A 24,149-nucleotide genomic window follows, 5' to 3' on the forward strand; every position below is an offset into this window, starting at 1 on the left:
TAAGGATAAGGATACCAAGGGGTAAATTTCTAGTAAATAAATATCCAGTAAATGGTACCTATCCAATAAATGTGATCTTGCTTCCCAGCCCATTTTCCCTTCTTCATCACAGTCACTATTTCAGAGGCTGCTTGCTAAACCATAAATTGATATAAATATTGCTGGGAATTCATTGTATCAGAATTTAAGTTTTTACAACTAAGGATTCTGATACATATCTAATAAGCTCAGTGATTCTTCAGAAAGTCGTTCTATGGATTTCAGCTTGCACCTTCTTGAAGAACTTGCACAATTAGTTGAATCTCAAAAAATACTTCAGACATCCAGCATATTTGAAAATGCCTAGCCATTGCGTTCATGTCCTGATTAAGATGATTAGGGTATGATTCCAAGAGTAGAACTCGGCCCTCGGGCCCCGGAAGACTTGTTACCAAGTACAAAAGAAGGCATAATCCTCTCTGGATTCTGCCGGCGGCTTGGGATGCCTGGAGGAGCCTGGAGGAGCCTGGAGGACAGAGGACTTCCCAGGAGGGAGCTCTGTGCATGAGGTGGGGGTGGAAGATGACACTGGAGCCGAGCCCAGCCCCAGGACTTGGAACCTGTGTCCAGGAGCCACTTGGTTCCAGGCACGTGCTCTGGGCCCCCGCGGCTCCTCACACATTCTCCAAAAAGTAGAAGACCCCCAAATGGTAGGAACCTTCAAAGGCCCCTGGGCAGAGCAGTCCCTCAGAGTAAGCGAGGTGACCTGCACACCATCATTCCTTCCCCTGTCGAGGGCACGATCAGGCCCGAAGGGCTGATGTGGCCTGTCAGGTCAGCCAAGAGGCTGTTCTGGTTCCGAGACTCAGAAGTGGTCACTGGGGGTATCACTGCTCCGACCATCTTCCTGCTCCTGGTTTGGCGTCTTAATTTTATTAACTCTAGTGTTACATTACGTCTTATTCAGCTACTTCCATGGTCGTTTGGTTTGGGAATGAGGGAGGACAAACCCCACTGGCCCAGTACCTTTTCCTGATGCACCTGTTGCCTGGACACACAGGGCTTTTGTAAGTTTCATAAGTTTTCCCATGATACCATCTTTTTAAATAACCGCTTCGGTGTACAAGGAGGCTGATGTCTGGATTGCCAAGTTATCTCTTGGTTCTTTCAATATGAGCTTAGGCGATCACAAACCAGAGTCTTCTGGGCAAATGTGCCTAATGCTTTATTTTGACCCAGAATATGCAGCCAGCATCTGAGCGTCCCATAAATACTCCAGAGAGGACCACAATTAGGAAATAGGGTGGAGCGGGAGTTTGAGCATTAAGTCTAAGTGATGTTTCCAACTGGGGCTGGCATCGTGCTTTAAATAACTGTGTTCTGATCATTTAGGTCTCTCTTTATAGGGCATCTTTTATGACCAAGACTGTCCAGTACCAAAATGAGCTACATAAATTCCTAATCTGGGATACAGCTGGACAAGAACGAGTAAGTCGCCCTTTAATTTACTGTGTGTTTTTCTGAGGCCCACATTAAAGCTCCAACCCCACTGTCAATGTCCCTGTCATCTCAACATTACTCACTTCTCTTCCGTGCACCAGAGACACACTTATTTCCATTTGCGTAGGCCAGCCTTTTTCTTTTCAATTAGAGCCACAAAGTCCACTGATAGAGAAAGTGATAATGAGCACTGAGGGCATTTTTATACTTTTTAGTGTCTTAAAGTAAATGCTGACTAACAGGCCTGATAAAATCCCACTCAGAGCATTGTGTGTAATTTGGGGCTTCATCCTCTAGCAAAGATATAAAAGAATTAGTGGTAGAAAGGGAGAGTTAAGCACATCTCATTTACAGCTGCCTTTTAAAAGCTCTTAAAGAGGGAACTTTACAGCACATAAAGTTTGAGATTTAAGTGAAATGGATGAGCTAACACAGAGCCAAGCAATAGGTACTTAATAAATGCCTGATGATAAAATTGTCCAAGATGGTTATCTGCTTAAGGAAGAGCCCGAACCAGAGGTGGGGCCTGGGCCATGGCCTCCCAGTGCACAGTGGGATTGGTGAGGCCCACCCGCATCAGACAAGGGGTGGGGAGGCAGGGCAGGGAACAGACACTTCCTGCTGCCTCATTTTCCCTCTGGGCCCAACGTCTGATTTCCCTATCGAGGTGTGCCTGGCAGCCACCCCATTATTCAGCTGCTGTTTAATTTTGTTCTCAAACAGTACTATCAAAACAGAACATCTGATGGATGCACGGTGCTATCGTAAGCTCTTAAAGGTATACCAGAAGTAATCAGGAGAAATAGTCTGTCATCACGGTCTTATCTAAGACAGCATAGATACTGTATATGGTATAAAACCTGACAAGAATCATCACAGACAAATGGGGGAAGACAAAACAAGCCATTACTGTTGTCCTAGACGTAGACACCATACATTTGTACAGATTTAACATCTTAAGTTTGCTCTGTTTGGTTTCTTCTGTTTGTTTGGTTGGTTTTTTTTAACACCGGATGTCATGCTCTGCGCCCAATTATTCATCTGAGATACATCTGCTTAATCTCCCATCCCGCACTCCTCCTACTTTGTTTGTGCATCTAGAATGGAGTATTTAGGACAGCTAGACCTTTGCTAACCATCACTCTTCCATCCTTCACAAGTGTTGCTTCCCGTAGTCTCCATGAATATATCTATAGACACAGCCCTGGTGTCTGTCCTATTAGCCAAGAACGCCTGCAGCTCTTCATACCAGTAATATATGTACCTTTCACTGAATCCCAAGTTTCAATTACCCCCTCCCATATATTTGATGATACAGCAAAACCCTCATCATAAAGAATCATGCTATAATATAGACTCCATTATACTTTGAATCAGAGCCTGTCCTAGTATACATGGTGATATAGAGCATCTCTTTTCTCTAGGACATAAAAAAAGAGTAACACAAGGCTTTACGCCTCTCCCTTACTGCTACCGTAATAGCAGGATTCTTTTAAGTTTTGTCATTAGCTGGTTTGCCTGCCTCTTGTTTCCCCACTTCTAATTGATTCTGCACCAGGGGTAGTTGCTCTGAGATGCAAATCGGCCTTACCCCTACCTGAAGCAGGTCACTTAGCCAGGGGCTGGCATGGGGAATGGCAGGCAGGCAGAGGTCAGGAGGACTGCCCGGTGGAACCCCGTGCTGTGGAGGCCATCAGGAGAGGTGCACCAGCTGCTGAGCACCCACTTCAGCCGGATGTTGTAGGGCAGGAGTTCACATCCAAGCTGGCCAGGTCACAGGGTTTAAGAAAAGCAAAATATCTGACAGCTAAGCACACGTCGTTTGAAATGCTGTGAGCCTCATACCAGACACATCTGGGAGCTTGTTCTGACTGCCAGTTTTCCCTGGGCAAGGCCTATAAGACCTGACTCGGCTAGACTCCATTTTCACTTCCTACCAGCTTATGTTTTTGGACCAAACTGCTTATAGTTCTCCAGCATGCCATACTGTCTCACCCTCCTAGCCATGCACTATTCCCTCTGCTCGGAATACCCTCCCCCCCAACTTCAGCCAAGAAAACTCATATACGGCCTTCAAAACTCGCCTCTGATGTCACCTCAAGGGGGCCTTTCCTAACCATCCCTGTTGTGTTTAGACAAGTCACGGCTTTGCCATTTGCCCACGTTGCTCAAATCCAAGTCTGAAGGTCACCCTTGATTCCTCCCTCCTCATCTGCCCCACACATTTGTTCTATCAGCATGCCACCCAGCTGCGTCTTCTAAATGTACATCATCACGTTCACCTCCGTCCACCTCCACTGCCAGCCCTCTGCACTCGGCCACCTGTGACTCACCAGAGGGTCCCTGTAGCCTTTTAACTGGTCCCCAACTTCCCTCTTCCCAGCCTGCCACCCTGCATCGCTTCCCCTCACAGGACCCAGAGGGATCTTCTGAAAACAAATCAGATGCTATTGTCTTCCTGCCTAATACCCTTCAATGACTTCCCACTGCTCTCATCATAGCCAAGGTCTGAACTGCGGCCTGCAAAGCCCTGCACGGCCTGCTCTGCCTTCTCAGCTCAGTTTGCCCTCCTGGCTCCTCCCTCGCCCACTGAGTTCCAGCCCACCGGCCTCCATTCAGTTCCTCCAACGCCCCAAGGTCCTTGCCTCTCTTCACGTACATTGTTTCTTCTACTGGAACTCTCTATTCCCTCTGCTCAGAGCATGGCCAGCTGGCTCCTTCCCAGCCTTTTAGTCTCAGGTTCAGTGACACACCCTCAGAGTTTTCCCTAACCCCCCTGCCCTAAGCAGGGCCCCAGTGTGTTCTCCATCACTGCCTCCCATTCATTTCCCTCAAGACCCTCATTACAAGTTGTAATTAGATGATCTGTCTACTGAATTTGATTGACAAGAGCCAGAACCGGCGTCTCGGTCACTGTCATATTCCCACTGCCTGACAAAGCACTGATGCTCAGAGACTGGTCAAACCGGTCAGTGAATGAACTCTTCAGAGTATTTCCTTGTATCCTACACAGTCTTTGATTGCCCCGATCCATAGGATTGTCTCCTCTTTCCTTACTTGTCTGTCTCATACTAGACTGTGAGCTCCTTGCAGGCAGGAACTGTATTCATGTCTGTGCTCTCAGCCCCTGGCACACAGTATTGATGTCAGTGGATTTCTGTCAATTGCTTGCCAGCCCTACTTTTGCACAGATAAGGAAGGACAGATCCTCTACCGTTACCATGTGAGTATTGCATGCCTCAAATTATAAATTTCTGGTATTGGCATATGTATTGTCCCCTACATTAGTAAGTTCCCTACAATAGTAAGACTCATCATGGAACCAAAAGGTATTATAAAATAATTCTTTCTGATGAACTGACCCTTCAAACCTCCTCCCCTTTTGACTCTCGCATCCCTTGCTGTCTATGGTTTTGGCAGGTGGATTGTCTTTCTGATGGTCCAGTTGCAATTGATTTGCAAATTGATTTCATTAAGTCAATGAAAGTGATTTTGGAGAACTTCACAAATGTCATGCAAAGCCTGCTGGATGGTAGGGCTCTTGTTAAATGAAGGGGAAAATACTGATCAGGATGATGATATAAGTCTTTCAAAAGATAATGATTTGTGGACCAAAGAGTTGAGCAGCCTAGGAAAAACTGATGGAGTCCTCAGATATTTTTGTAAAAACTCCCTTTCTGTGACCGGATTGGAGAGTCAAGCATGAAATGAAAGATAGACATCGTATTGTGCTGGCATATAGTTTCATCAGAAGAATCACAGTCAGGTCCTCAATCAACTTCAATTCAGTGTTCATTCAGGACACTGCAATAATAAACCTAATTTTTTTCCTAACGTCAGATGAAATGCAACTTGTTCTCCTAATTTCAATTTATTTTTTCAAGAGAGTACCTTTGTCAGATCTTTTTGTCCCTATTTGCTATCCTAAACGAATTCATTCATTCCCTGATCATCCTTTACTAACAAGGACTCCCGCAGTAGCATGGAGACAGACCCAGCACCGTGCACAAATGAGCACCACAGATACCATAGATACACCATGAATGGAGCGAGAACATTTGAAATACTTGCCAAGAAAGCGTCCTAACTAAAATCTAATAGATACTTCATCCAGTCCTTAGATGGAAATATACGAATCTTCACATGGTTTCTCCTGATGACCATTTACAGAGGCCAGAGCACGAGGATGGCACAAACTCAGTTACTGTCATGTGAACAAGGAATCGTTCTCATGTTTAAAATCAGGAAAATGGGGAGTCTGGGTGGCTCAGTTAGGCGTCTGCCTTCGGCTCAGGTCATGATCCCAGGGTCCTGGGATGGAGTCCCAAATCAGGATCCCCACTCGGTGGGAAGCCTGCCTCTCCCTCTCCCTGCCACTCATGCTTGAATGCTCTCGAGCGCACAAAAGTAAATAAATAAAATCTTTTTTTTTAAATGTTTTTAAATAAAACAAAATCAGGAAAACCCGTGGTAGCTGAGTATCCTCTAGAGCTGGGGTTGACGCTCTGGCCTCTCGGCCAAATGCAGCCTACTGCCTGTTTTCATAAAGTTTTATTGGAACACAGCCATGCTTGTTTGTTTACACATTGTCTGGAGCAACTTTCACTCTTCAGTAGTAGAGTTGGGTAGTTGTGATAGAAATCATATGACCCACAAAACCTAAAATATTTACTACGTGGCCCTTCCCAGAAAATGTTTTGCTGACCTTGATCTCTTGGAACAGAGATGTGCTGACATCCTTTGAGTCTCTTTTTTAAGCTGACACTTTCTTTCTTTACGCCGAAAGGTCATGGAAAGAGTTTCAGTATTAATAATGGCGGGGTGGCTTGTAAGGGACCAACCCTCCCAGAGGTAACAATTATACACGAACTCTGGACAAAACATTTAAAAACAGTTCTCCAAAGGCACTGCCAGATATCATCAGAGACTACAAAGGGAATTAGAGTGGGTGAGGCTCGTGGTTTTATAGCTTTTCCCCAGAGGGTGTGCGCTCGTCCGTGCCACACAGCGTAGCTAGGACGCAGGCAGAAAGCCCCAGTTTTTAGCTTATAGTATTGGACGGCAGAGTTTGATGCTGCTAGAGCAGCTGGGGGGAAGGGGGACAAATCTCAGAAAAGATGGATCCAACAAGGAAGGGAGCTCCAAAATCTGCTTATAAATTCCCTTCGGGCCTTCGCTTGACTTCCCGCTGCAAGGGGAGACATCGAGGAACCTAACAGAACAGCAGCTAGAGTGGCAGTGACACTGAGCAGAGAGTCGGCTGGGACTTCCCCTGAAACTTCAGAAGGGCCAGGCCTTATGCGGAGAGACCATGGCCCAGAATGACAAGCAGGCCCACCCTCACCATGCATAAAACCAATCTCAGGGTTATTGTCTGGGTTTTAACACTTCAGAGAAGATCATAGAAGCTGGACAGTTTACATACACTCGGAGACTTCAAGGAAAAGTAGTCTTACCAACTTAAGTACAGGTGGGGACCCTCACACAGAATGGAAACTGATCAAACAAATGGAAATGCTAAAGCTGAAGACCCTAAGACTTACGATGGAAAATCCCCTAGATGACTGGCAGAACAAATTAGCCAACCAGAAGAACAGAGAGTGGGAAATGTGAACCGTCTCAGCACCATGGGGACAGATCCCAGCAACCTGATGTGTGTAACTAGAGACCCAGAAGTTGTGAAGAAAGAGGGGAAACAATAAAAAGATACTTCGAGGGGCGCCTGGGTGGCTCAGTCGTTAAGCGTCGGCCTTCGGCTCAGGTCATGGTCCCGGGGTCCTGGGATCGAGCCCCGCATCAGGCTCCCTGCTCCGCGGGAAGCCTGCTTCTCCCTCTCCCGCTCCCCCTGCTTGTGTTCCCGCTCTCGCTTTGTCTCTCTCTGTCAAATAAATAAATAAAATTTTTAAAATAAATAAACAAGATACTTCAAGAAAATTTCCCAAATGTGGTAAAACATACCAATTCACAAATCCAAGAAGTTCTAACAAACCTGTAAGTACAAAGGAAACCACCCAGACCGCTGGAAACAGGAGCGGAAGAAGAAAACCATGACAGCAGCAGAGATAACGGGCCCGTGCTGCGCAGGGGACAGCAGTGCACGCAGTCCCCAGGCCCAAAGATAGTGGGACACAAGCCTCTTGAAAGTGCTTCAAAGCAGAAAGATGTCAATCTGCCAAAATTGGCTTTCAAACATGAAGTCCGAGGAATGACCTTTTCAGAAGAACAAAAGATGGGAGGACTCGGCAGCCGCCCCAGAAAGTTTTTCAGGCTGAAGGGAGGCACCGCCGGGCGGTCACTCGTATCCATAGGAAGAATAAGAACTGCTAGAAGTGGTAAATAGGAAAATCTGTCTTTTTTTCTTCTTATTTACTGGCTATTAATGTAAAAATTATAACACTGGATTGCATGGCTTACCGTATATGTAGATTTTAAATATTTGACAGCACAGAGGACAGCGGGGAGAGAATTAGGCTCTTGCAACATTGTGATATTTTATGTGAGGTGGTACATTTTAAATTCTAAGTAGACTGAGAAAAAACGTATGTTGTAGTTGTAAGAGCAACCACTTAAAAAAACAAGAAGATATAGCTAAAAAGCTAGTGAGCAAATTAATATATTAAAGTTGAATACTAAAAAATAGTTGATGCAAAAGGGGAGGAAAGGAAAAACAGATTTTTTTTTTTTTTAATGGAGCAAATATAAAACAAACAGCAAAATGTTTGACCTTATAACCAGCACATAGTTGAGCCTGGTTTTTGATCCAGTCTGACAACCTCTGCCTTTTAAGTGGAATGTTCAATTCCTTTACATTTAATTACTTCCTCATATAAGAGGATTACCTTCACTGTTAAAACATAGCTTGAAAATAAGGGAATGGAAAAGGATATCCTATGCAAATCATAAGCAAACGGAAATTATTGCAGTTACATCATTATCAACAAATATCAGTAAGGTAGACTTGAGGACAAGAGTGATTATGAGGACTAAAGAAGGGGCATGATAAGATGGGCCTTAAGGAACTTTCTGTCTACTGATAGAAATATTTTACGTATTGGTAGGATGTTTACATGGATGTACATACACATTAGTCATTTTATCAAAACTTAAGATCTAACTTAACCAACTGAGCCACCCAGGTGCTGCAAGATCTTTTATCTAACTTAAGATCTTTGCATTTCTCCACATGAATTTTACCTTACAAATTTAAATGCTAAAGAAAAACAGAAACCCAGCAACCCTGTAAAGGATGTTGCCAGTATAATATATCAAAATGAAAGCTAAAAATTATATATCTGATAAGGGGTTAATACCCAAAATAAATAAAGAACTTATACAACTCAGTACCCAGAAAGCAACAACAACAAATCTGATTTTTAAATGGGCAGAGGAACTGAATAGACATTTTTCCAAGGAAGACATACAGATGGTTAACAGACACATGGAAAGATCCTCAACATCACCAATCACTAGGAAAACACAAATCAAAACCACAAAGATATATTACCTCACACCTGTCAGAATGTCAAGTTTCAAAAAGACAGAGGGGCACCTGGGCGGCTCAGTCAGTTAGGCATCTGACTCTTGATCTCAGCTCAGGGCTTGATCTCAGGGCCATGAGTTCAAGACCTGCACTGGGCTCCACCCTGGGTGTGGAGCCTACTTAAAAAACAAACAAACAAAAAGACAAGAAACAACAAGTGTTAGCAAGGATGCAGAGAAAAAGGAACCCTCTTGCACTGTTGGTGGGAATGTAAATTGGTGCCCCTACTGTGGAAAACAGTATGGAAGTTCCTCAGGAAATTAAAAATAGAACTACCACATGATCTAGTAATTCCACTGCTGGGTATTTACCCAGAGAAAATGAAACACTAATTCAAAAAGATAGATGCATCCTTGTTTATTGCAGCATTATTTACAATAGCCAAGAATATGGAAGCAGCCCAAGTGTCCATTGAACAATGAATGGATAAACAGGTGTGCTGTGTGTGTGTGTGTGTGTGTGTGTATAAAAGGGAGTATTTCTCAGCCTTAAAAAAAAAAATCTTGCCATCTGCAACAGCATGGATGGAGCTAGAGGGTATAATGCTAAGTGAAATAAGTCAGAGAAAGGCAAATACCATATGATTTCACTCATATACGGAATCAAAAAAACAAACAAGCTATGGGTCTGCATAGCTACAGAGAACAAAGTGGTGGTTGCTGGAAGGAAGGGGTTGAGGAGGTGGGCAAAATGGGTGAAGGGGAGTGGGGGGCACAGGCTCCCGGTATGGAATGAATCAGTCACGAGGGTGAAAGGTGCAGCACAAGAAATATAGTCAATGGTATTGTAATTGTGATGAATGGGGACAGATTGGTAGCTCTACTTATGGGGAGCACAGCACAGCATATAGACTTGTCCAATCACAGTGTTGTACCCTTGAAACTAACGTAACATTTTGTGTCCACTATATGCAAAAAGGAATGAACGAAGTGAAGGAAGGGAAGTGAAAGGAAAAGCTAATACCATCACCATTTGTGCTCTTTGCATGCTCCTGCTAACTCTCAGCCCATGAAAATCAGTCCAGAGTCTTCTCCATCTAATAATGTTTCCTATTCTGTAGTGCTTTCTTGCTTGCAGTCCTTAGTTTTGTTATTTTCTCTCTCCAACTTAACGTATTTTATTGGAAGTTACCTAGCTTTCACCCCAGTGGCAGAGATTTTTCTCACAAATAGTAGTAGGAAAGCTTCATAATGCCAGATCTGGTCTGGCATTTAGTTCCACATCACCTCATATTTAAACAGTTCTTATTTATTCACCAATTCTTGCTTACCTACAGTGTGCCAGGCATCGGGCTCCAGAGATAAAATGGTATATACTGAGCAGACATGCTCTCTTCCCTCCTGGAGTTTACAGTCATAATTTCACTTTCTTTTGCAAAATTCAAAATAACTTAAAAGTTTAGAAGCCAAAGGTTAAGCTCATTGGATAAGAAGTTGCAGAATCTATAACTGCGTATGTAAATCGTACAGTACACCAGATGCTCACCTCTGACGACAGTTCCTACGCGTACTTGGGGGTCAGCCACCAGAGCGGAGAAGCAGGGTGAGAGTACAGGGGTATCACATCAGCCATAGGGGTCAGGTTTGAAAGGCAGGGTCTAAGACAAAGATCTAGTTGGTAAATTTCTTAGCTGCAAGCATGGGCATCATATCCACTGAGCGGGTTGCCCAGGATCAGCGTCGACTGGGTAAAGAGCCTCACATTTTCCACTTTCCATCGCGTGCTCATCAGGAGAGGTGGCCTGTTGACTGAGCCCTGCGGTTATCCCCCTGCCTCGCCTTCCCATCCCTTCCCTCCCTGTCACCGGCTAGGGGTGGGGGGCGGCAGGTGGGAAGGGGCCACGCGCACAGAGTGAAATGCATGTAAATGAGAGTTCTACCCGCATTTGGGAATTGCCACGTGTGCGGATATCAAACAGGCGAGTTACAGACTCATCCAAGTAGCGAATGTAAATGTGTACTCATTTCTGTAGTACAATCAGCATTTAGATTACAGCCTTATCTTTACGGCACCCAAATGCAGCCACTTCTCTGGAGAACTATTTACAGCATTATTTTTATCTCCTTGATAGTTTGGGAAGCCAAAGTTTAAAGGACTATTGAACAAATGAATTCGGGAATTATAACACTGAGTTCAATTAAAAAGCCTTTTTAGCTGAAACAGTTGTTTATAGCAGCATATTTAATTCCTATAAAACTGTATTATAAACTATTTTCTGAGAAACGGAGTTACGTGAAGAGTTTCTTGCCCTTGGTAATTGCCGCTTCCTCTGCTCTGTGGCGCCGTGTCCTGGGCTTGGGCTTAAGACAAAGATTACTTTTTGTGCAGGGCCACTGGGCCTAAAAGTCTGGTGAGAAACATCTCTAACCCGCTTTCCCAATTTTGTTGTTTCTTCTTTCCCCTTCTCTGCAGTTTCGTGCCTTAGCGCCGATGTACTACCGAGGCTCGGCTGCGGCCATCATTGTTTACGACATCACAAAAGAAGTAAGCCTTTACATTTGCCGTAGACTGTTTTGAAAGCTCTCTCTTGGCTGCTTCGGCCTCCAGTCGCTTTCGTGTTTTGTGTTCCAGGAGACATTCTCAACGCTGAAGAACTGGGTGAAAGAACTCCGGCAGCACGGCCCGCCCAATATCGTCGTTGCTATTGCCGGGAATAAGTGTGATCTTGTCGACGTCAGGTGCGTTACGAGACCGGGAGAGGACAGTGCTGACTATGTGTTCCCTTTGTTCCTGAGCAATATCCAGTATAAGAATCTTGCTTTTATTTTATCTCTGACACTGAAAAATTCCTTTTTGTTTAGTTGGTGTCCTGAAGTTTCAAACAAAAATTAAGAGTTCAGACATTGGGGGCTGATTAGATGAAAGAAAGAGAGGCACAGGTGTGTGATTTATGTAAACATTGGTTACATCATACTTGACATTATCTGAGATGAGTGTAGCCCCCCAGTTCCCATGACATCGGGTGCTTGAATGGGAAAACATACATACTTTAAGGGAAACACATTTACTGGCAATTTCTCTGGACTACTTCCATGATTCCCAAAGCAAGGACTCGACTTTGGCGGGAAAAGAAACCCTTGCCGTTCTGTGATCGTTCCATCAGACAGATGCATTGTTAGTAGTGCTGAGTTCAGTTTTGTGCTGTGTAACCACAGCAGTGGTGCGTTTGGGAAGACCACATGTCAGGGCTTGGTCACTAGCCGTTCATGACATCCTTTGTCATCACTAATCTGGTTAATTACTGGGTAGGTGGGTAGGGTAGGGTAATTACTGGGTAGGTAGGATAAGCTCTTGATGGGTAGAATTTCTGATTTGCGATTGTTGCCTTCCAGAGAAGTCATGGAGAGAGATGCTAAGGACTATGCCGACTCCATCCATGCAATTTTTGTGGAGACCAGCGCGAAAAATGCGATAAACATAAATGAACTGTTTATAGAAATTAGTGAGTATCTCTGTGCCGTATGGGTTTTGTCTTTGCAGAGCACCTTAATACAGAGTTACACAACTGGGGAGAATTCCCTCCGCACATCGAGTCGTCTGGTCTCCACCATTGTTCTCAGTGGAACGAGGTGGGAGAACGTAGGAGTGGCGGCCAGGTCTCAAATCGTGTTCTAATTGCTGGGGAGCTGCTGCCTCCCTTCTCGAAGAGTGTTGCTACCGAGTAAACTGTGCACAGGGCCTGGAAGCTGCCACCTCTCCCTTGGTCTCTCTTTAAATGTGTTTCAGTTAGTCATCGAAAACGAACAGATCGGTAAAGGGAAATGAAATGCAGGTGTGACTCCACTGTAAGAAAACCCTCAAAAATGAAATACCAGGCGAGTAGAAAGTAAGGCCTCTCTTTCCACCCTTCCCCCTTCCTTTTCCAGAAGTGTTAACATGATGCCGCTGGATGGAAGGAGGCTGCAGCATCCCTTTGGGATCCTCTACAGATTGTATCTGTGTTTATTCATTTCATTCAAATTCATCAAAATATTTATTGAGAACGGTTCCAGGCCCAAGGGAGACCGTGGCGAGCAAGACAGGCACAGCCCCTGTCTCCTGAAACACACATTCTACTGCAGGAGCCAGGCAGTGAACGCAGAAACCATTGCGATCCCTTCGGATGATGCACAGCGATAGGAAAAACATAATGTGGGATGAGGTGAAGGAGTGTCTGTAGGTAGTCAGTGAAGGCCTCTCAGAGCGGGTGATGTTGGAACTGAAATTGGGCAGAGCAGGTTATGCGGAGATCTGGGATTCACGTTACCCTGACGTGTCAGACTTCCAGGTGGAGAACAGGAGAAAGCAGACAGGGAACAGTGAACTTTCTGGGTGAGGTCAGAGGTGACTGAGGCTGGAAGTGCACTTGGCCATCGTGTAGAGGAGGGAGTGCAAAACCCAGCGCCCCACAAGGCCAGGCAGGGATGGGCCACCAGCACTGAGACATGGGAGCAGCAGAAAGCCCGCATGACCCCAACAGCTGGCACATGTGGGCCCTGCTCCAGCAGGTGGGGTCACAGTGGAATGGAGGCTCCTGGTTGCCCAATTAATTACTGGGGTTATTTTTATCCTTTTTGATGATTTTAGTTTGTTCAGAGACCTGGATTTTATGTAACATGTCATGCTGTTTAGATTTGGCCGTTCAGATATTTTCAAAGCGCTGTGCAGGCCTACCAAACCCATCTGGGGCCATAGGGGGCCACTGGCCTGTGGGCCCGCAGCCTCTCGTCCAGTCCCTTCCCTTCAGTGTTTGAAGTCATAATGTCTGTGGTCTTCCTCAACTATAAAGAACAGTTACCCAGATGCATGCTTGAAAGGCAACATGAGGCCAATCGGGAATTTTTTAGTTCAAGCTAAAATATCTTAAGTGCGTGGTGTTGTGAGTGTGCCAAAATTATCGTTTTTTTTTTTTTAAGTGTTCTTTACTCCAGCGGTATTAAAAACAGGAAGGTAGTGAGTTATGCCAACAATGAAAATTGTTATATAAAACTAGCATGTACATACTCATTTTAACTGTGAAAAATAAAATAAATACATGTTGACAAAGATTAGAAAAATTTAGAGAGAAGTAAATTGAGTTTATTGTTTACTGGGTGTCGTAAAATTGCACAGTGCCTGGCATGCTTTTTATTGAAGTGTAATATACGTACAGAAGGATGCTTAGCACTATAAAACAGAAGGAATTTCCACAAACCGAGTATCCTCCTACAGTCGGCACTCAGATCGAGACCCCAGAACCCTCCCCCATGCCCTTCCAATCCTTCCCTATCCCCCACCCCCAAGGAAGCACAGTCCTGACTGCCAGCTCTTCAGATTTGTTTTGCCTGTTTTTATACTTTATATTTTCTAAAAAACAAACTCTCTGTCCCCTTTTCTGTCTGGCTGCTTTAGCTCGACATTACATGTGTTAGACTCATCCATATCATTCCATGACTCATCCTCATTACTGTAGTGTGTGTGTGGCGGGGGAGAACATCCACTGTGTCATTATCCATCCCGTTGATGGGCATGTGCGTAGTTGCTTGCAGTTCAGAGCTGGGGTAAATAGTCCTTCTGTGAGCACTCACTTCATGTCCAGTGTGCACACGTTGCGGACGCGTGTTTCTCAGGCCTGTTGATACCCAGGAGAAGATGGGTGTGCAGGTGTCTGGGAGGAGGTCTTCAAAGTGGTTACCCCAGCGGGTGCTCACACCAGTGGTACATGGAACCCCAGTCACTCTGGGTCTGCTGTGTGTGTCTTGATCTGCATTTGTGATGCACAGTTAATGAAGCTGAGCCCCTTTCTGGATATTTATTTACTTTTATGTGAAAATATCTCGATATCCTCTTTTGTGAACTTTTGCCTATTTTCCTGTAGGGCTACCTGCCTTTTTCTTAATTATGTTTATAGTTTATTTTGGATACGAGTCCATCGTTGATTATGTGTATTGGAAAGATCTGCTTTGTGGCTTGACCTCCATTTGTGAATCAACTGTTTCATAGAGCTGGGATTTTTAATCTTGATATAATCCAAATTATCCTTATTTACCCTTACGGTTAGCACTTTTAGGTTCTAGTTTAAGAGGTCATGGTCTATTCCCAGGTTATAAAGATGTTCTCCTCTGCTTGCTTCTAAGACTGTTTCAGAGATGGCACTGTAATACCAGCTGGATTTCCATGATCCATTTATTAGAAATATGTAACAACAAGAAGCTTCAGTAAAGCTTTTTAAATAAATTTGCAATTTATTCACAGCAGTATCTACAGGCATTTGAAAAGTAGTTATAGGACATTCTGGGGGACACTTTCAAGTGTAGACACCATGCTGTGTACTACCCTCCTGGCTTTGCAGGCTGCCCAACATCCTAGAGGCTCCAGGCTTGGTGACCAAGGACCTAAGAATTGGCAGCCTTGTTAGTGCCACAAGATGCATGTGTCTGTTCATTCCATGCTTTCAAAATACCTCCGTGCCCGGTACTGTGCTAAATAGATACCAGAAACAAAGATGGAGAAAAAAGAACCTTTTACCTCGAAGAGCTTAGGGTCTAATTCAAGGGACATAGCTCTGTAGGCAAGTAAGTAATGTGCTTCTGGCTCCTGGCTGATTTTAGTGTGGGAGGTATTGGAGAGAGCTAAGAAGTAGGAGGGCATCTGGAAGGCCTTTGTGCGTGGACACAACCCTTGCGTTATGGGCTGGGTAGGTGGATGGTGATTTAAGGTTTCTCCTGAAATTGACATTATGCTTCACGGAGCAGTAAAGTGAAACCTGTTCATTCTCATGCATTGTTGGTAGGAGAATAAAGTGGCACAGCCTCTTCAGAGAGCAATTTGGCAGCATCTGTCAAAATTTAAATTGCACGTCCTTCTTGCATTTGTGCTGGATAGACACTGGGAATATGGTGTGTGTGTCAGATAAATACCCAGGAGGAGAATAGCTGACCCAGTTCCCCCACTCCTGTTAACTTATCTTACACATTGGTTCGCGGAGATAGTTTTTACATTGTTGTTAATACCATCACAGTGTTGGAAACAAACTAAATATCCATCAACAGGGGAATGGATAAATAAATCATGGTACACCCATGCGGTGCAGTAGCACAGAGCTATTAGAAATAGTGCTGCAGGGAGACCACCCCCAGAGCGTATCCAGTGGAAGCGGCAAGGTGGACGACAGTGCGCCTGTCTGCTCCTCTCGGGTCTTAAGGAGGGGGCCAGGTACAGGTGTGTGTGTGTCCTGTAGGCATCTGTGCACACCTGTCTCTGGATGGTGGCTCTGCCCCGAGGCCGAGGGACAGGCATGTTCGGATGGAATTACCAAAGTGCATATACTCCCTACTGAGAGTGTTTTGTTGGCATGTAATTTCTTTTTATTTAAAAACATTTTTACTAAATGCAATGTGATATCCTTGTTCAGACCCTTGAACAGAAATAGGACATACGTAGAAAAACTGATGTCGTCTGCACAAAGTCTGGACCTTAGTTAGTGATGTGCCAGTGCCCAATTCTTCATGTCCACAAATGTCCCACGGGAGTTAAGATGCGGACATGCCCTGGGTGAAGGCTAGATAGCAACTCTCTATGTTATCTTTGCAACTTTTCTATAAATCGAAAATGATTCCCAGATTGAAAATTTGTTCAACTCTTTTTATTTTAGTGAAACCCGTCAAATTGCATCTGCATGATTGTTGCGTCTGAGAATGAACAGATTTGGAAAGTTAAAGTTCCTTCCCTTCCCTCCTCTCCTCTCCGTCTAGGTCGAAGAATTCCATCCGCTGACGCCAACCCGCCGTCTGGCGGCAAGGGCTTCAAGCTCCGGAGACAGCCTTCCGAGCCACAGCGAAGCTGCTGCTGACCGAGCCTCGGCCTCCCAGACTTGATGATGAAGTAGGTGGTCCAGAACGTTAACAGGAGGGCTGGGGTCCCTGCCAGCAGGTTTCGCCTCGCCGGCTTGGGTCTTCATGCAAAAAGGACTCAGAGAAATTGGCCAGTTCCGCTTCCTCCTTGGAGGCTGCTGCAGTAACATTTCAGTCTGCGGACCGCTGTCGTGTCACGAGTCTGGTGTGCAGAGGGACTGCATCGTTGGCTTTTGACCTTGCTGAAAAGGAACATGTAATTGTACGGATGGTAGGATTAAATTGTTGAGTAGTTTTGTAATCAAGATTTTATGTAACATTTGTAAAGGGAAAATTAGCACTTTCATGGTTCTTGAGGAAGAAAAGACCTTGCAGAGATTGTAATTTCCTTGGTTTCCCGTTACCACTGTTAGAGGGAATCATATCATTTAAAATGTGGTAGGTGATCGTAAGTGGAGGGATGGCAATCATTATTGGGAGCTAAACTGGGTTATTTATAGGACTGATGGAAATGACTCCGTCCCCACCATCTCTAAAGCACTTTTCATTGAATACTTTAGCCCACGATAACATACAGTAAATTAATAACGGTAACAACAGATGCATAGCTCACTCGAGGTTTGCATTCCAACCTCGTCCTGTATGTGTCACAAAACACATTATTGGCACCTTTTTAAATAAGCTCTCATGATCAAGATGGTGGCGGTAGAGAAGCTGCCTGGAATAAATTGAATTGCATATGTTTGAACTGACTAGCAGTGGTTTAAAAAAGAGGAAGAAGAGAGATAGTAAAGAAAGTGGTGTAAATTCTGTCAATTTTTTATTTAACCCAGATATTTTGGTGGGGAAAACAGTTATCTGTTGCTTAGCATATGTAAAGTTGTAGTCTATATTTATGAGACCATTGCTTAAAGATTATAAATTATGTAAATACATGAATAAATTCTATGTTTCACCCAACACTCCATTTAATCTCGCAGCCAGTGTCTTGGTGTGCCCACCCACCTCTCAGCCTACACGTGGGGGGCTCTGCCGCACATTTCTGTTGGGCGAGAGCACAGAGCACTTGGCTTACAGTCTTTGAAGAGGTCTCTGCCTCTCCTTCCACCCACCCCTCCCTTCCACATCCCATCTGGAAATCATAATAAAGACATATGCCACTTTGACAAGCCTGACTAGCCCTTCCTAGCCTGGGGGTAAAAGATTACACTCCAAGTTCAAGTCATTTCACCTGGTCTTAGTAATAAGTTTCTTTTAGCATTTACAGCGACCTCAGACAAGTGTTTCAAGCGAGCTTTCCTTGTTAACAATTCAGCTTATCTTTCCGTTTCCTTTATCCCCCTGCCTCTGTTAGTGGTTAACACTCTTTCCCTCAGGGAGCCTAATGAGGTTTTTAATATAATCTAAAAATAAAGCACTGAAGTGAAGTTGGTGACAATTTGCTCCTGGTCTAATTTGGCACCCTTCCAACCTGAGTATTGTAAGGGAAGGAAATTTACAAGATTAAATAGGAAATGAAACAGCTTGAATTTCAAACTAAATTGTGTTTTCAGAGCTATCCTTAAACCGAACAGTTGAAACTTTTAAAAATAATTGTTATTTCCCTGTGCCCCCCACTTGATATGGGTAGATTTTAATGGGAAAATTATAACCCAGATTAAGTAAAAAGCGATTCCCTTTTCCCTGGTGTATATCTTAAGCGTTTGAAATTATTTATTCTCTTGCTGAAATCATATGGAAGGACTGTAGTTAGGGAAAATTCTAACGTTTTGTTTAAAATACATGCGGACTCGATACCCTCCTAGCAGCTTGCTCCCTTCCCACCATGAAATGAGCAAAAGCTGTAAGAAAAAACACACGATTCTAAGGGTGGGCTCTTGACACCTGAAGGGGGCTGAGTCTCCTTTCCTACGCAGGCAGGTGGGTCAGGGCGTCTGACCTCGGCCCTGGTGTGTCCCTAACGCTCCCACTGCTGGGCCTCCATCTCCACGACAACAAACAAAATGAAAACAAAGGGTGCTTGACTCACTACCGAAGAGGCGGTGCATGGGTGGCCCTTTCTGTCTTCACCAAAAGATGACGCACATCTGTGACCTTCACAGTCTTCCCACCAAACCTGCCAGCCTGGCGATGATTCCCTGGGGTCTGGGTGCCCGGGGAAGGCGGCGTGCTTCCGTGCCTGTCTGACTGGCAAGGTGTTGGCCTGCCTCTCATCCTGGCCCCACTGTCACTGCAGTTAGCCCAAAACAGGGCCGGCTCTTCAGGCCCTCCTTGGCTGTTCTTTTTTCATGACTTCTCACGCTCCTCCCCGTTTGTAGAGAGGGCTTCTGTTTGGTTCTGGCCACATGTTTTAGTCCCAGAATGAATGACGGGTGGGTGGCTTGTGCAACATCGCTGTCTTCCCACGTTCTGGGGCCTCTTCTCTTCTGCCCTCCTTTTCATCAGACTGTCTCAGGAATCCACAAGACCCTGCTTCTCATGTAGCACCTTCTTAACCACTAGCAGCAGCACCTTGTCATCTCAGATCTTTGTGATCCATACCCCATGAAAACAGGGGGAAATGTTTCCATTTGTTTTGTTCGCTTGTGTGATGCAGAGGTGGAGATTAAAGGTGGAAGCAGTTGTTTTATTTTGAACATGCTTTGGATTAATAACCTGACCAAGCAATGATCTCATACACATTTCATATATTCTCAGTTATTTCTTATGGGAAAAAGCTAGATTTCAAAGGAATTGAGACACAGCCCATCTATAAAAATCTTCTTTTTGGTTCCCTTCTGACAAAGGGCCATTTTAAAAAACTTTGGGGACTGAAAAAGAGAAAAATCATTAATTAGCTGCAAGTGTATATTGATTCCTCTCAGAGAAATTGAAATGAGCTCTTTGCAGGTGCCCAGTCCTAGGAACCATCAGTCTCCAGAACTCTCCTTTCACACAAGTGTTTTTCCGATTCTGTGATAACTAATTAGCCATCATTTGGTGATTAAAAGAACATAAAGTAAGAGTATGATTAAGTGTCCTTCATTTTAAACTCTCTTTAAGAAGTGATTAGGGAGAAGTACCTATTGCAAGCCCTTCTGGTTCCAAATGAAACCTCCATCACCTGCTTTTCAGCCATAGGCAGAATAAGTGCTACGCAGAGCGGCTGTGAGAGCTGGTTCCTTTAAAATAACACACTTCCTTGTTGCCCATTTATGATTTTGGTTGAGCGGACGCCTCCCGTATCCGAAGGTTAGAGTCTTTTGTTTTAGAGGCTTGACCTCCTCCCTGGAGTGGGCTGGTGCCCTTCTCGAGGCGATGATTTTTCATTATTTTTTAAGTATATAAAAAGGGAAGGAAGACCATATGTAGTTTTAGAATTTCTCTTTAAGTCTTGTATTTTTTTTTTTTCTCAAGAAGGAAAACAGTTCTAGGAGACCTTCTAAATTAAACTCTGGGAGATGGAGTAATGAAAATGTCCTTTAGAGAACCACTCCATGGCTTTCCTGGAGATGTCAAAGCAGAATCTCGCTACCTTCTCGGCAGTGTGTTAAAATGGACAGGTTTGACTCAGATTACACTGCACTGATTGGCATGTCCGCCTCGGGGCTTGAAAAGACATTTGTTCACCATTAGATGCCTCTTTTCTCTTCTGTGGGTGAGTTGCAAAAGAGGTTATATAAATTCTTACAAGCATTTTTTCCTACTCATTTTTTTCAGAACACACAGAACATGATTCATGGCCCTGCGGTTGTATAATAGGTGCAAAGAATATTATATACAACAGCTGAGCCCCCGCCCCACATTCAGATGTCTTTGCAAGAGCCTGTCTGTAGAAGTAATGAGGGAATCCTTCCCTTCTGAGGAAGACCTACCGAGAGCCCCTTAACTCTGGTATCTACCAGGTACCTGCTTCAGAACACTGGGGAGATGACAGCCCACACACTCAGGCTGGCTCTCTTCTCTAAACTCAGTAGTCTGTAAATGTTCTTCCTGACTCTATAAGGAAAGTTCATGATCACGATAAGCTAGATGGTGTGAACTCATGGAAAAATCGTCCTCGTTTAAATTTGTTGGAAAGGGACTGGCAGCATGACTTCTGTTTACAGTTTGACTTCAAGAGAGTCTACCTCTTAACAGTTAAAGTATTTTAAAAAAGGAAGAAGTGGAATGTACTTTTATGGGTCAAGCTATCAGTATATACCTGCCTTCAATTAGCTTGGTGCATGACAAGCTCAACAATGAATCAAGGTGATGTTTAGGAGACTTACCTTAACTCCTACAGCACGATCATTAAAAAAAAAAAAACAGTCCAAGTAACAGATCTGTCCAGGAGATACACGTTATAGGCACAGTTTTAGAAAAGGGAGGTCGTGTGGAAATCTAGCCTAGGCGTGGAAGAAACGACCTCTGCCAATTTCTCTTGACAGCAGAGTTACTTGTCTTGACTTCCAGTAATAGAAATCCAGGCAATTTGATTATCAGATTTGCAAGAAACATTAATGGAATTCTGGGGCATTTGTCCTGTTTTATGTGCAAATGAAAGTCTAAAAAATATTAGGAGGGTGTTACATTTTTCAGGAGCCTCCGCTTTTTCAATCTAAGAGAATGATAAGAGAGACCTGGCGTGATGAAGTTGCATTAGACATAATGAAGAAAGTGAATAAATGAAACCAAGAATTCCCATATTTCTCGGTTTGTCCTTCAGGATGCTCTGAGTATATAGGAAAATGATTTACTTTCCAAATCTAGAAGGACTTCCAGTAGCATAGATCAACTTTAATTTGATGGTCTGCACCATCAGAAATAACTAATATCTGTGTTCTTTCCTTTTAGAGCATAATCAATTACAGATGCTAGAATATTTTTGTCTTCAAAACAAAAGGATTCAGAAGTTTAATAAAAAGAAAAATTTTAAACCTTCCATCTTTCCTTATCACATTGAACATCTTAGAGAGTGAGATGAGGATGTGCCCTCCATCGGTACTGCAATTAAAACCATGGAGTCTGAACAAATTTAAGGAAAAAAGATTTAATTTATTGTTAGCTCGTTTTCGAATCTGTATGGTGCCCAGTACCTCATCAAAATGCTTCGTAAATGAAGCAAACCAAATTCTGGATAGCTTCCCATGAACAGGAATTCAAGTGCCCAGAATTCAGCTAATAAATGGGAAACCCTGAGATAGTCATGATTTTTTGAAAAAGCCTTCTTTAATTGGTATTTGTAAACTGTAGATTCTTGATGTTCTCCTTAATCACGCCACAGAAACAAAACGTGCTGGTTTTGATGCCACTTCTTTATTCGGGAACGTGTCCTCGTTTCTGGAAGCAGATTGTGTTGAATGCGGTACTGTGAAGGAAATCATCTTTAATACAGCATATTGCACGGAGGGCCGGTAGTCTTTACTCAGAACTGAAATTGCTCGGGCGGCTCCCGGGACAGCATAAGTCAGATTGTGGAGAACGGAGCACGCACCTGCTGGCCCACAGCGAGTCCAGAGCCGGCTCGGGCGCGTTGTTCAGCACACAGCAGCGTGTGACTTCGCCTCGGGGCCTCAGTCTCACATCATTTGTCCTTTATCAATTTTGTCATCAAATCTGTGCTTGAATAGTGAGTTTTACCCCCTGAAAAACGTTGAAAGCAAGGCTGAAGTGTGCATACCTCTGCTGACTTCGCATGTGAGGTTATCACGGAGTTTATGGAACTTTTTCTGAATATGGGTCATGCACGTGATGTCAGAGTGACCGGTCGATTCAGCGCGGGTGGAGGGAATTGTGGGCAGCTGGCTAGTCAGGGCAACTGATCGGTGGCTCTATTTTTAAACCATTTGTTGTCTTGTGTAGACAGGGCTGTATTGGCCTGGAAAAGATTTTTCTTTTTTTACTCTCATCCAGCTCAGTCTTTGCATCATTTCACCTTATGAGTCATTCACATAATTGTCAATCATGCCTCTGACCTTCTTAAGAATTGATGTCTCACCTTCTCTGTGATTGAAACAGACTCCTTGCCGTATTTCTCTTCTTCTCATTTTGCGGTGGGCTCTCCCTTAAAGACGCACAGCACCCTCCACCTCCTCAGGGCATGCAACATTCCTTCCCATGCCGCCTGCCACGGTGGCCGCCACCGGGTCCGGCGAGCGCCAAGTGCCGTGGGGAGACGCAAAGGCTAAGTTTAGGTGAGGAGCTCCTGTCTTTCCAGAGAGGGAGCGGGCAGCACTAGCCGACGGGGGCAACATGACTGAGGGACAAAACGGGCTTTCGAGTCGGTGACGAGATGGTTGAAGTGTCAGAACATTTCTTCGTCTGTAACAGAGCACCTGTTAAAGTATGTAAAGATACACGTCTAAAGTCTTGAAGAGAAACAGCTGCGGAGATGAGCCTAGACCTTTAAAAATAAATAAATAAAAGCAAAGCTGTCATACCAGCAACTCTTGTTTCTCCTAGGAATGTCATACCTTTCAAGACCCGATGCAAGGAGTAAGATATTTGTGCCTTTTTATAATAGCACCTATTATGGGGAAGGAAAAGAAAAACAAAACCATTAAGTTGCTTACAGGTTAGGCTGCTTTGTAGCGCTGTAAACAGCCCAAATTTGTAGCCATGGCTTCACTGCATGACGCATCGCTTGATCACCTGTGATGGAATGTTGTAATGGGGATGGCCAAGCTCGTGTGGGTGTCGAAGACTTTATTTTTGCAGTCTTTACCTTGGGCTGGACCTAAGTCTACATGTAAACCATATGATGTATGATGTCTGTACTGTTTGTAGATGCTGACGAAAGAAAACTAGATCTTTTGATTTTTTTGTTACAAGACTTTTCTTTTTATACTTAGGCTGGTAGTAGGTAGTTTGCAGACGGTGGTGGATTTGGCATACTTTTAAACTCTATCGTTTTAGCTTAACTATTCTACGATGAACTTTATAGAGTATAACATGCTAAATCACCACAAAATTTGTTGTATTGTAAGAAGGGTGTAAACATTTTGTTAATAAAATGCTATGTTTACAAATACATGTATTTGCCTTTCAGATGGTTTGGTTTCTCTCTGTGGTTCGTCACATGCTTTTCTCAGCCAAATATTCTGAAGTAACTTTAATGCTATTTTTGGGAAAACTGAAATGCCCGAACGTTGACAGCTACCGTGTATGGTGAGCAGCAAGGTGTTTTTGTCTCTGCTCCGGCCTCCCGGCTTCCTGCGTCTCCCTCTCCGAGTCCTTCCTTAGTTAAGGTGCGGGAGGGGGCTGGAGGCAGCCCGGGGGGCCCTGCAGTGAGCATCGGCCAAGTGAGGACCTGCGTCCTGCCCTCTCCCCTGATGGGCGGGGTCTCATCCAAGGTGCTG

General features: G+C 44.2%; 1 protein-coding gene across 1 annotated transcript in view; it reads left to right on the forward strand.

Moving 5' to 3' along the window:
* The window catches only part of RAB22A (RAB22A, member RAS oncogene family), a 54,673-nt gene extending 30,859 nt beyond the window's left edge, over window positions 1-23,814 (forward strand). Inside the window, exons 3-7 of the mRNA XM_027624233.2 lie at window positions 1,386-1,467; window positions 11,432-11,503; window positions 11,591-11,697; window positions 12,352-12,461; window positions 16,732-23,814. Of these exons, the coding sequence (XP_027480034.1) occupies window positions 1,386-1,467; window positions 11,432-11,503; window positions 11,591-11,697; window positions 12,352-12,461; window positions 16,732-16,829 (469 nt within the window). The 3' untranslated portion in view covers window positions 16,830-23,814. The remainder of the gene's footprint in view (window positions 1-1,385; window positions 1,468-11,431; window positions 11,504-11,590; window positions 11,698-12,351; window positions 12,462-16,731) is intronic.
* The last annotated feature ends 335 nt before the right edge of the window (window positions 23,815-24,149 follow it).

Source organism: Zalophus californianus, chromosome 8 (genome assembly GCF_009762305.2).
Source record: "Zalophus californianus isolate mZalCal1 chromosome 8, mZalCal1.pri.v2, whole genome shotgun sequence".
NCBI classification, from domain to species: Eukaryota; Metazoa; Chordata; class Mammalia; order Carnivora; family Otariidae; genus Zalophus; species Zalophus californianus.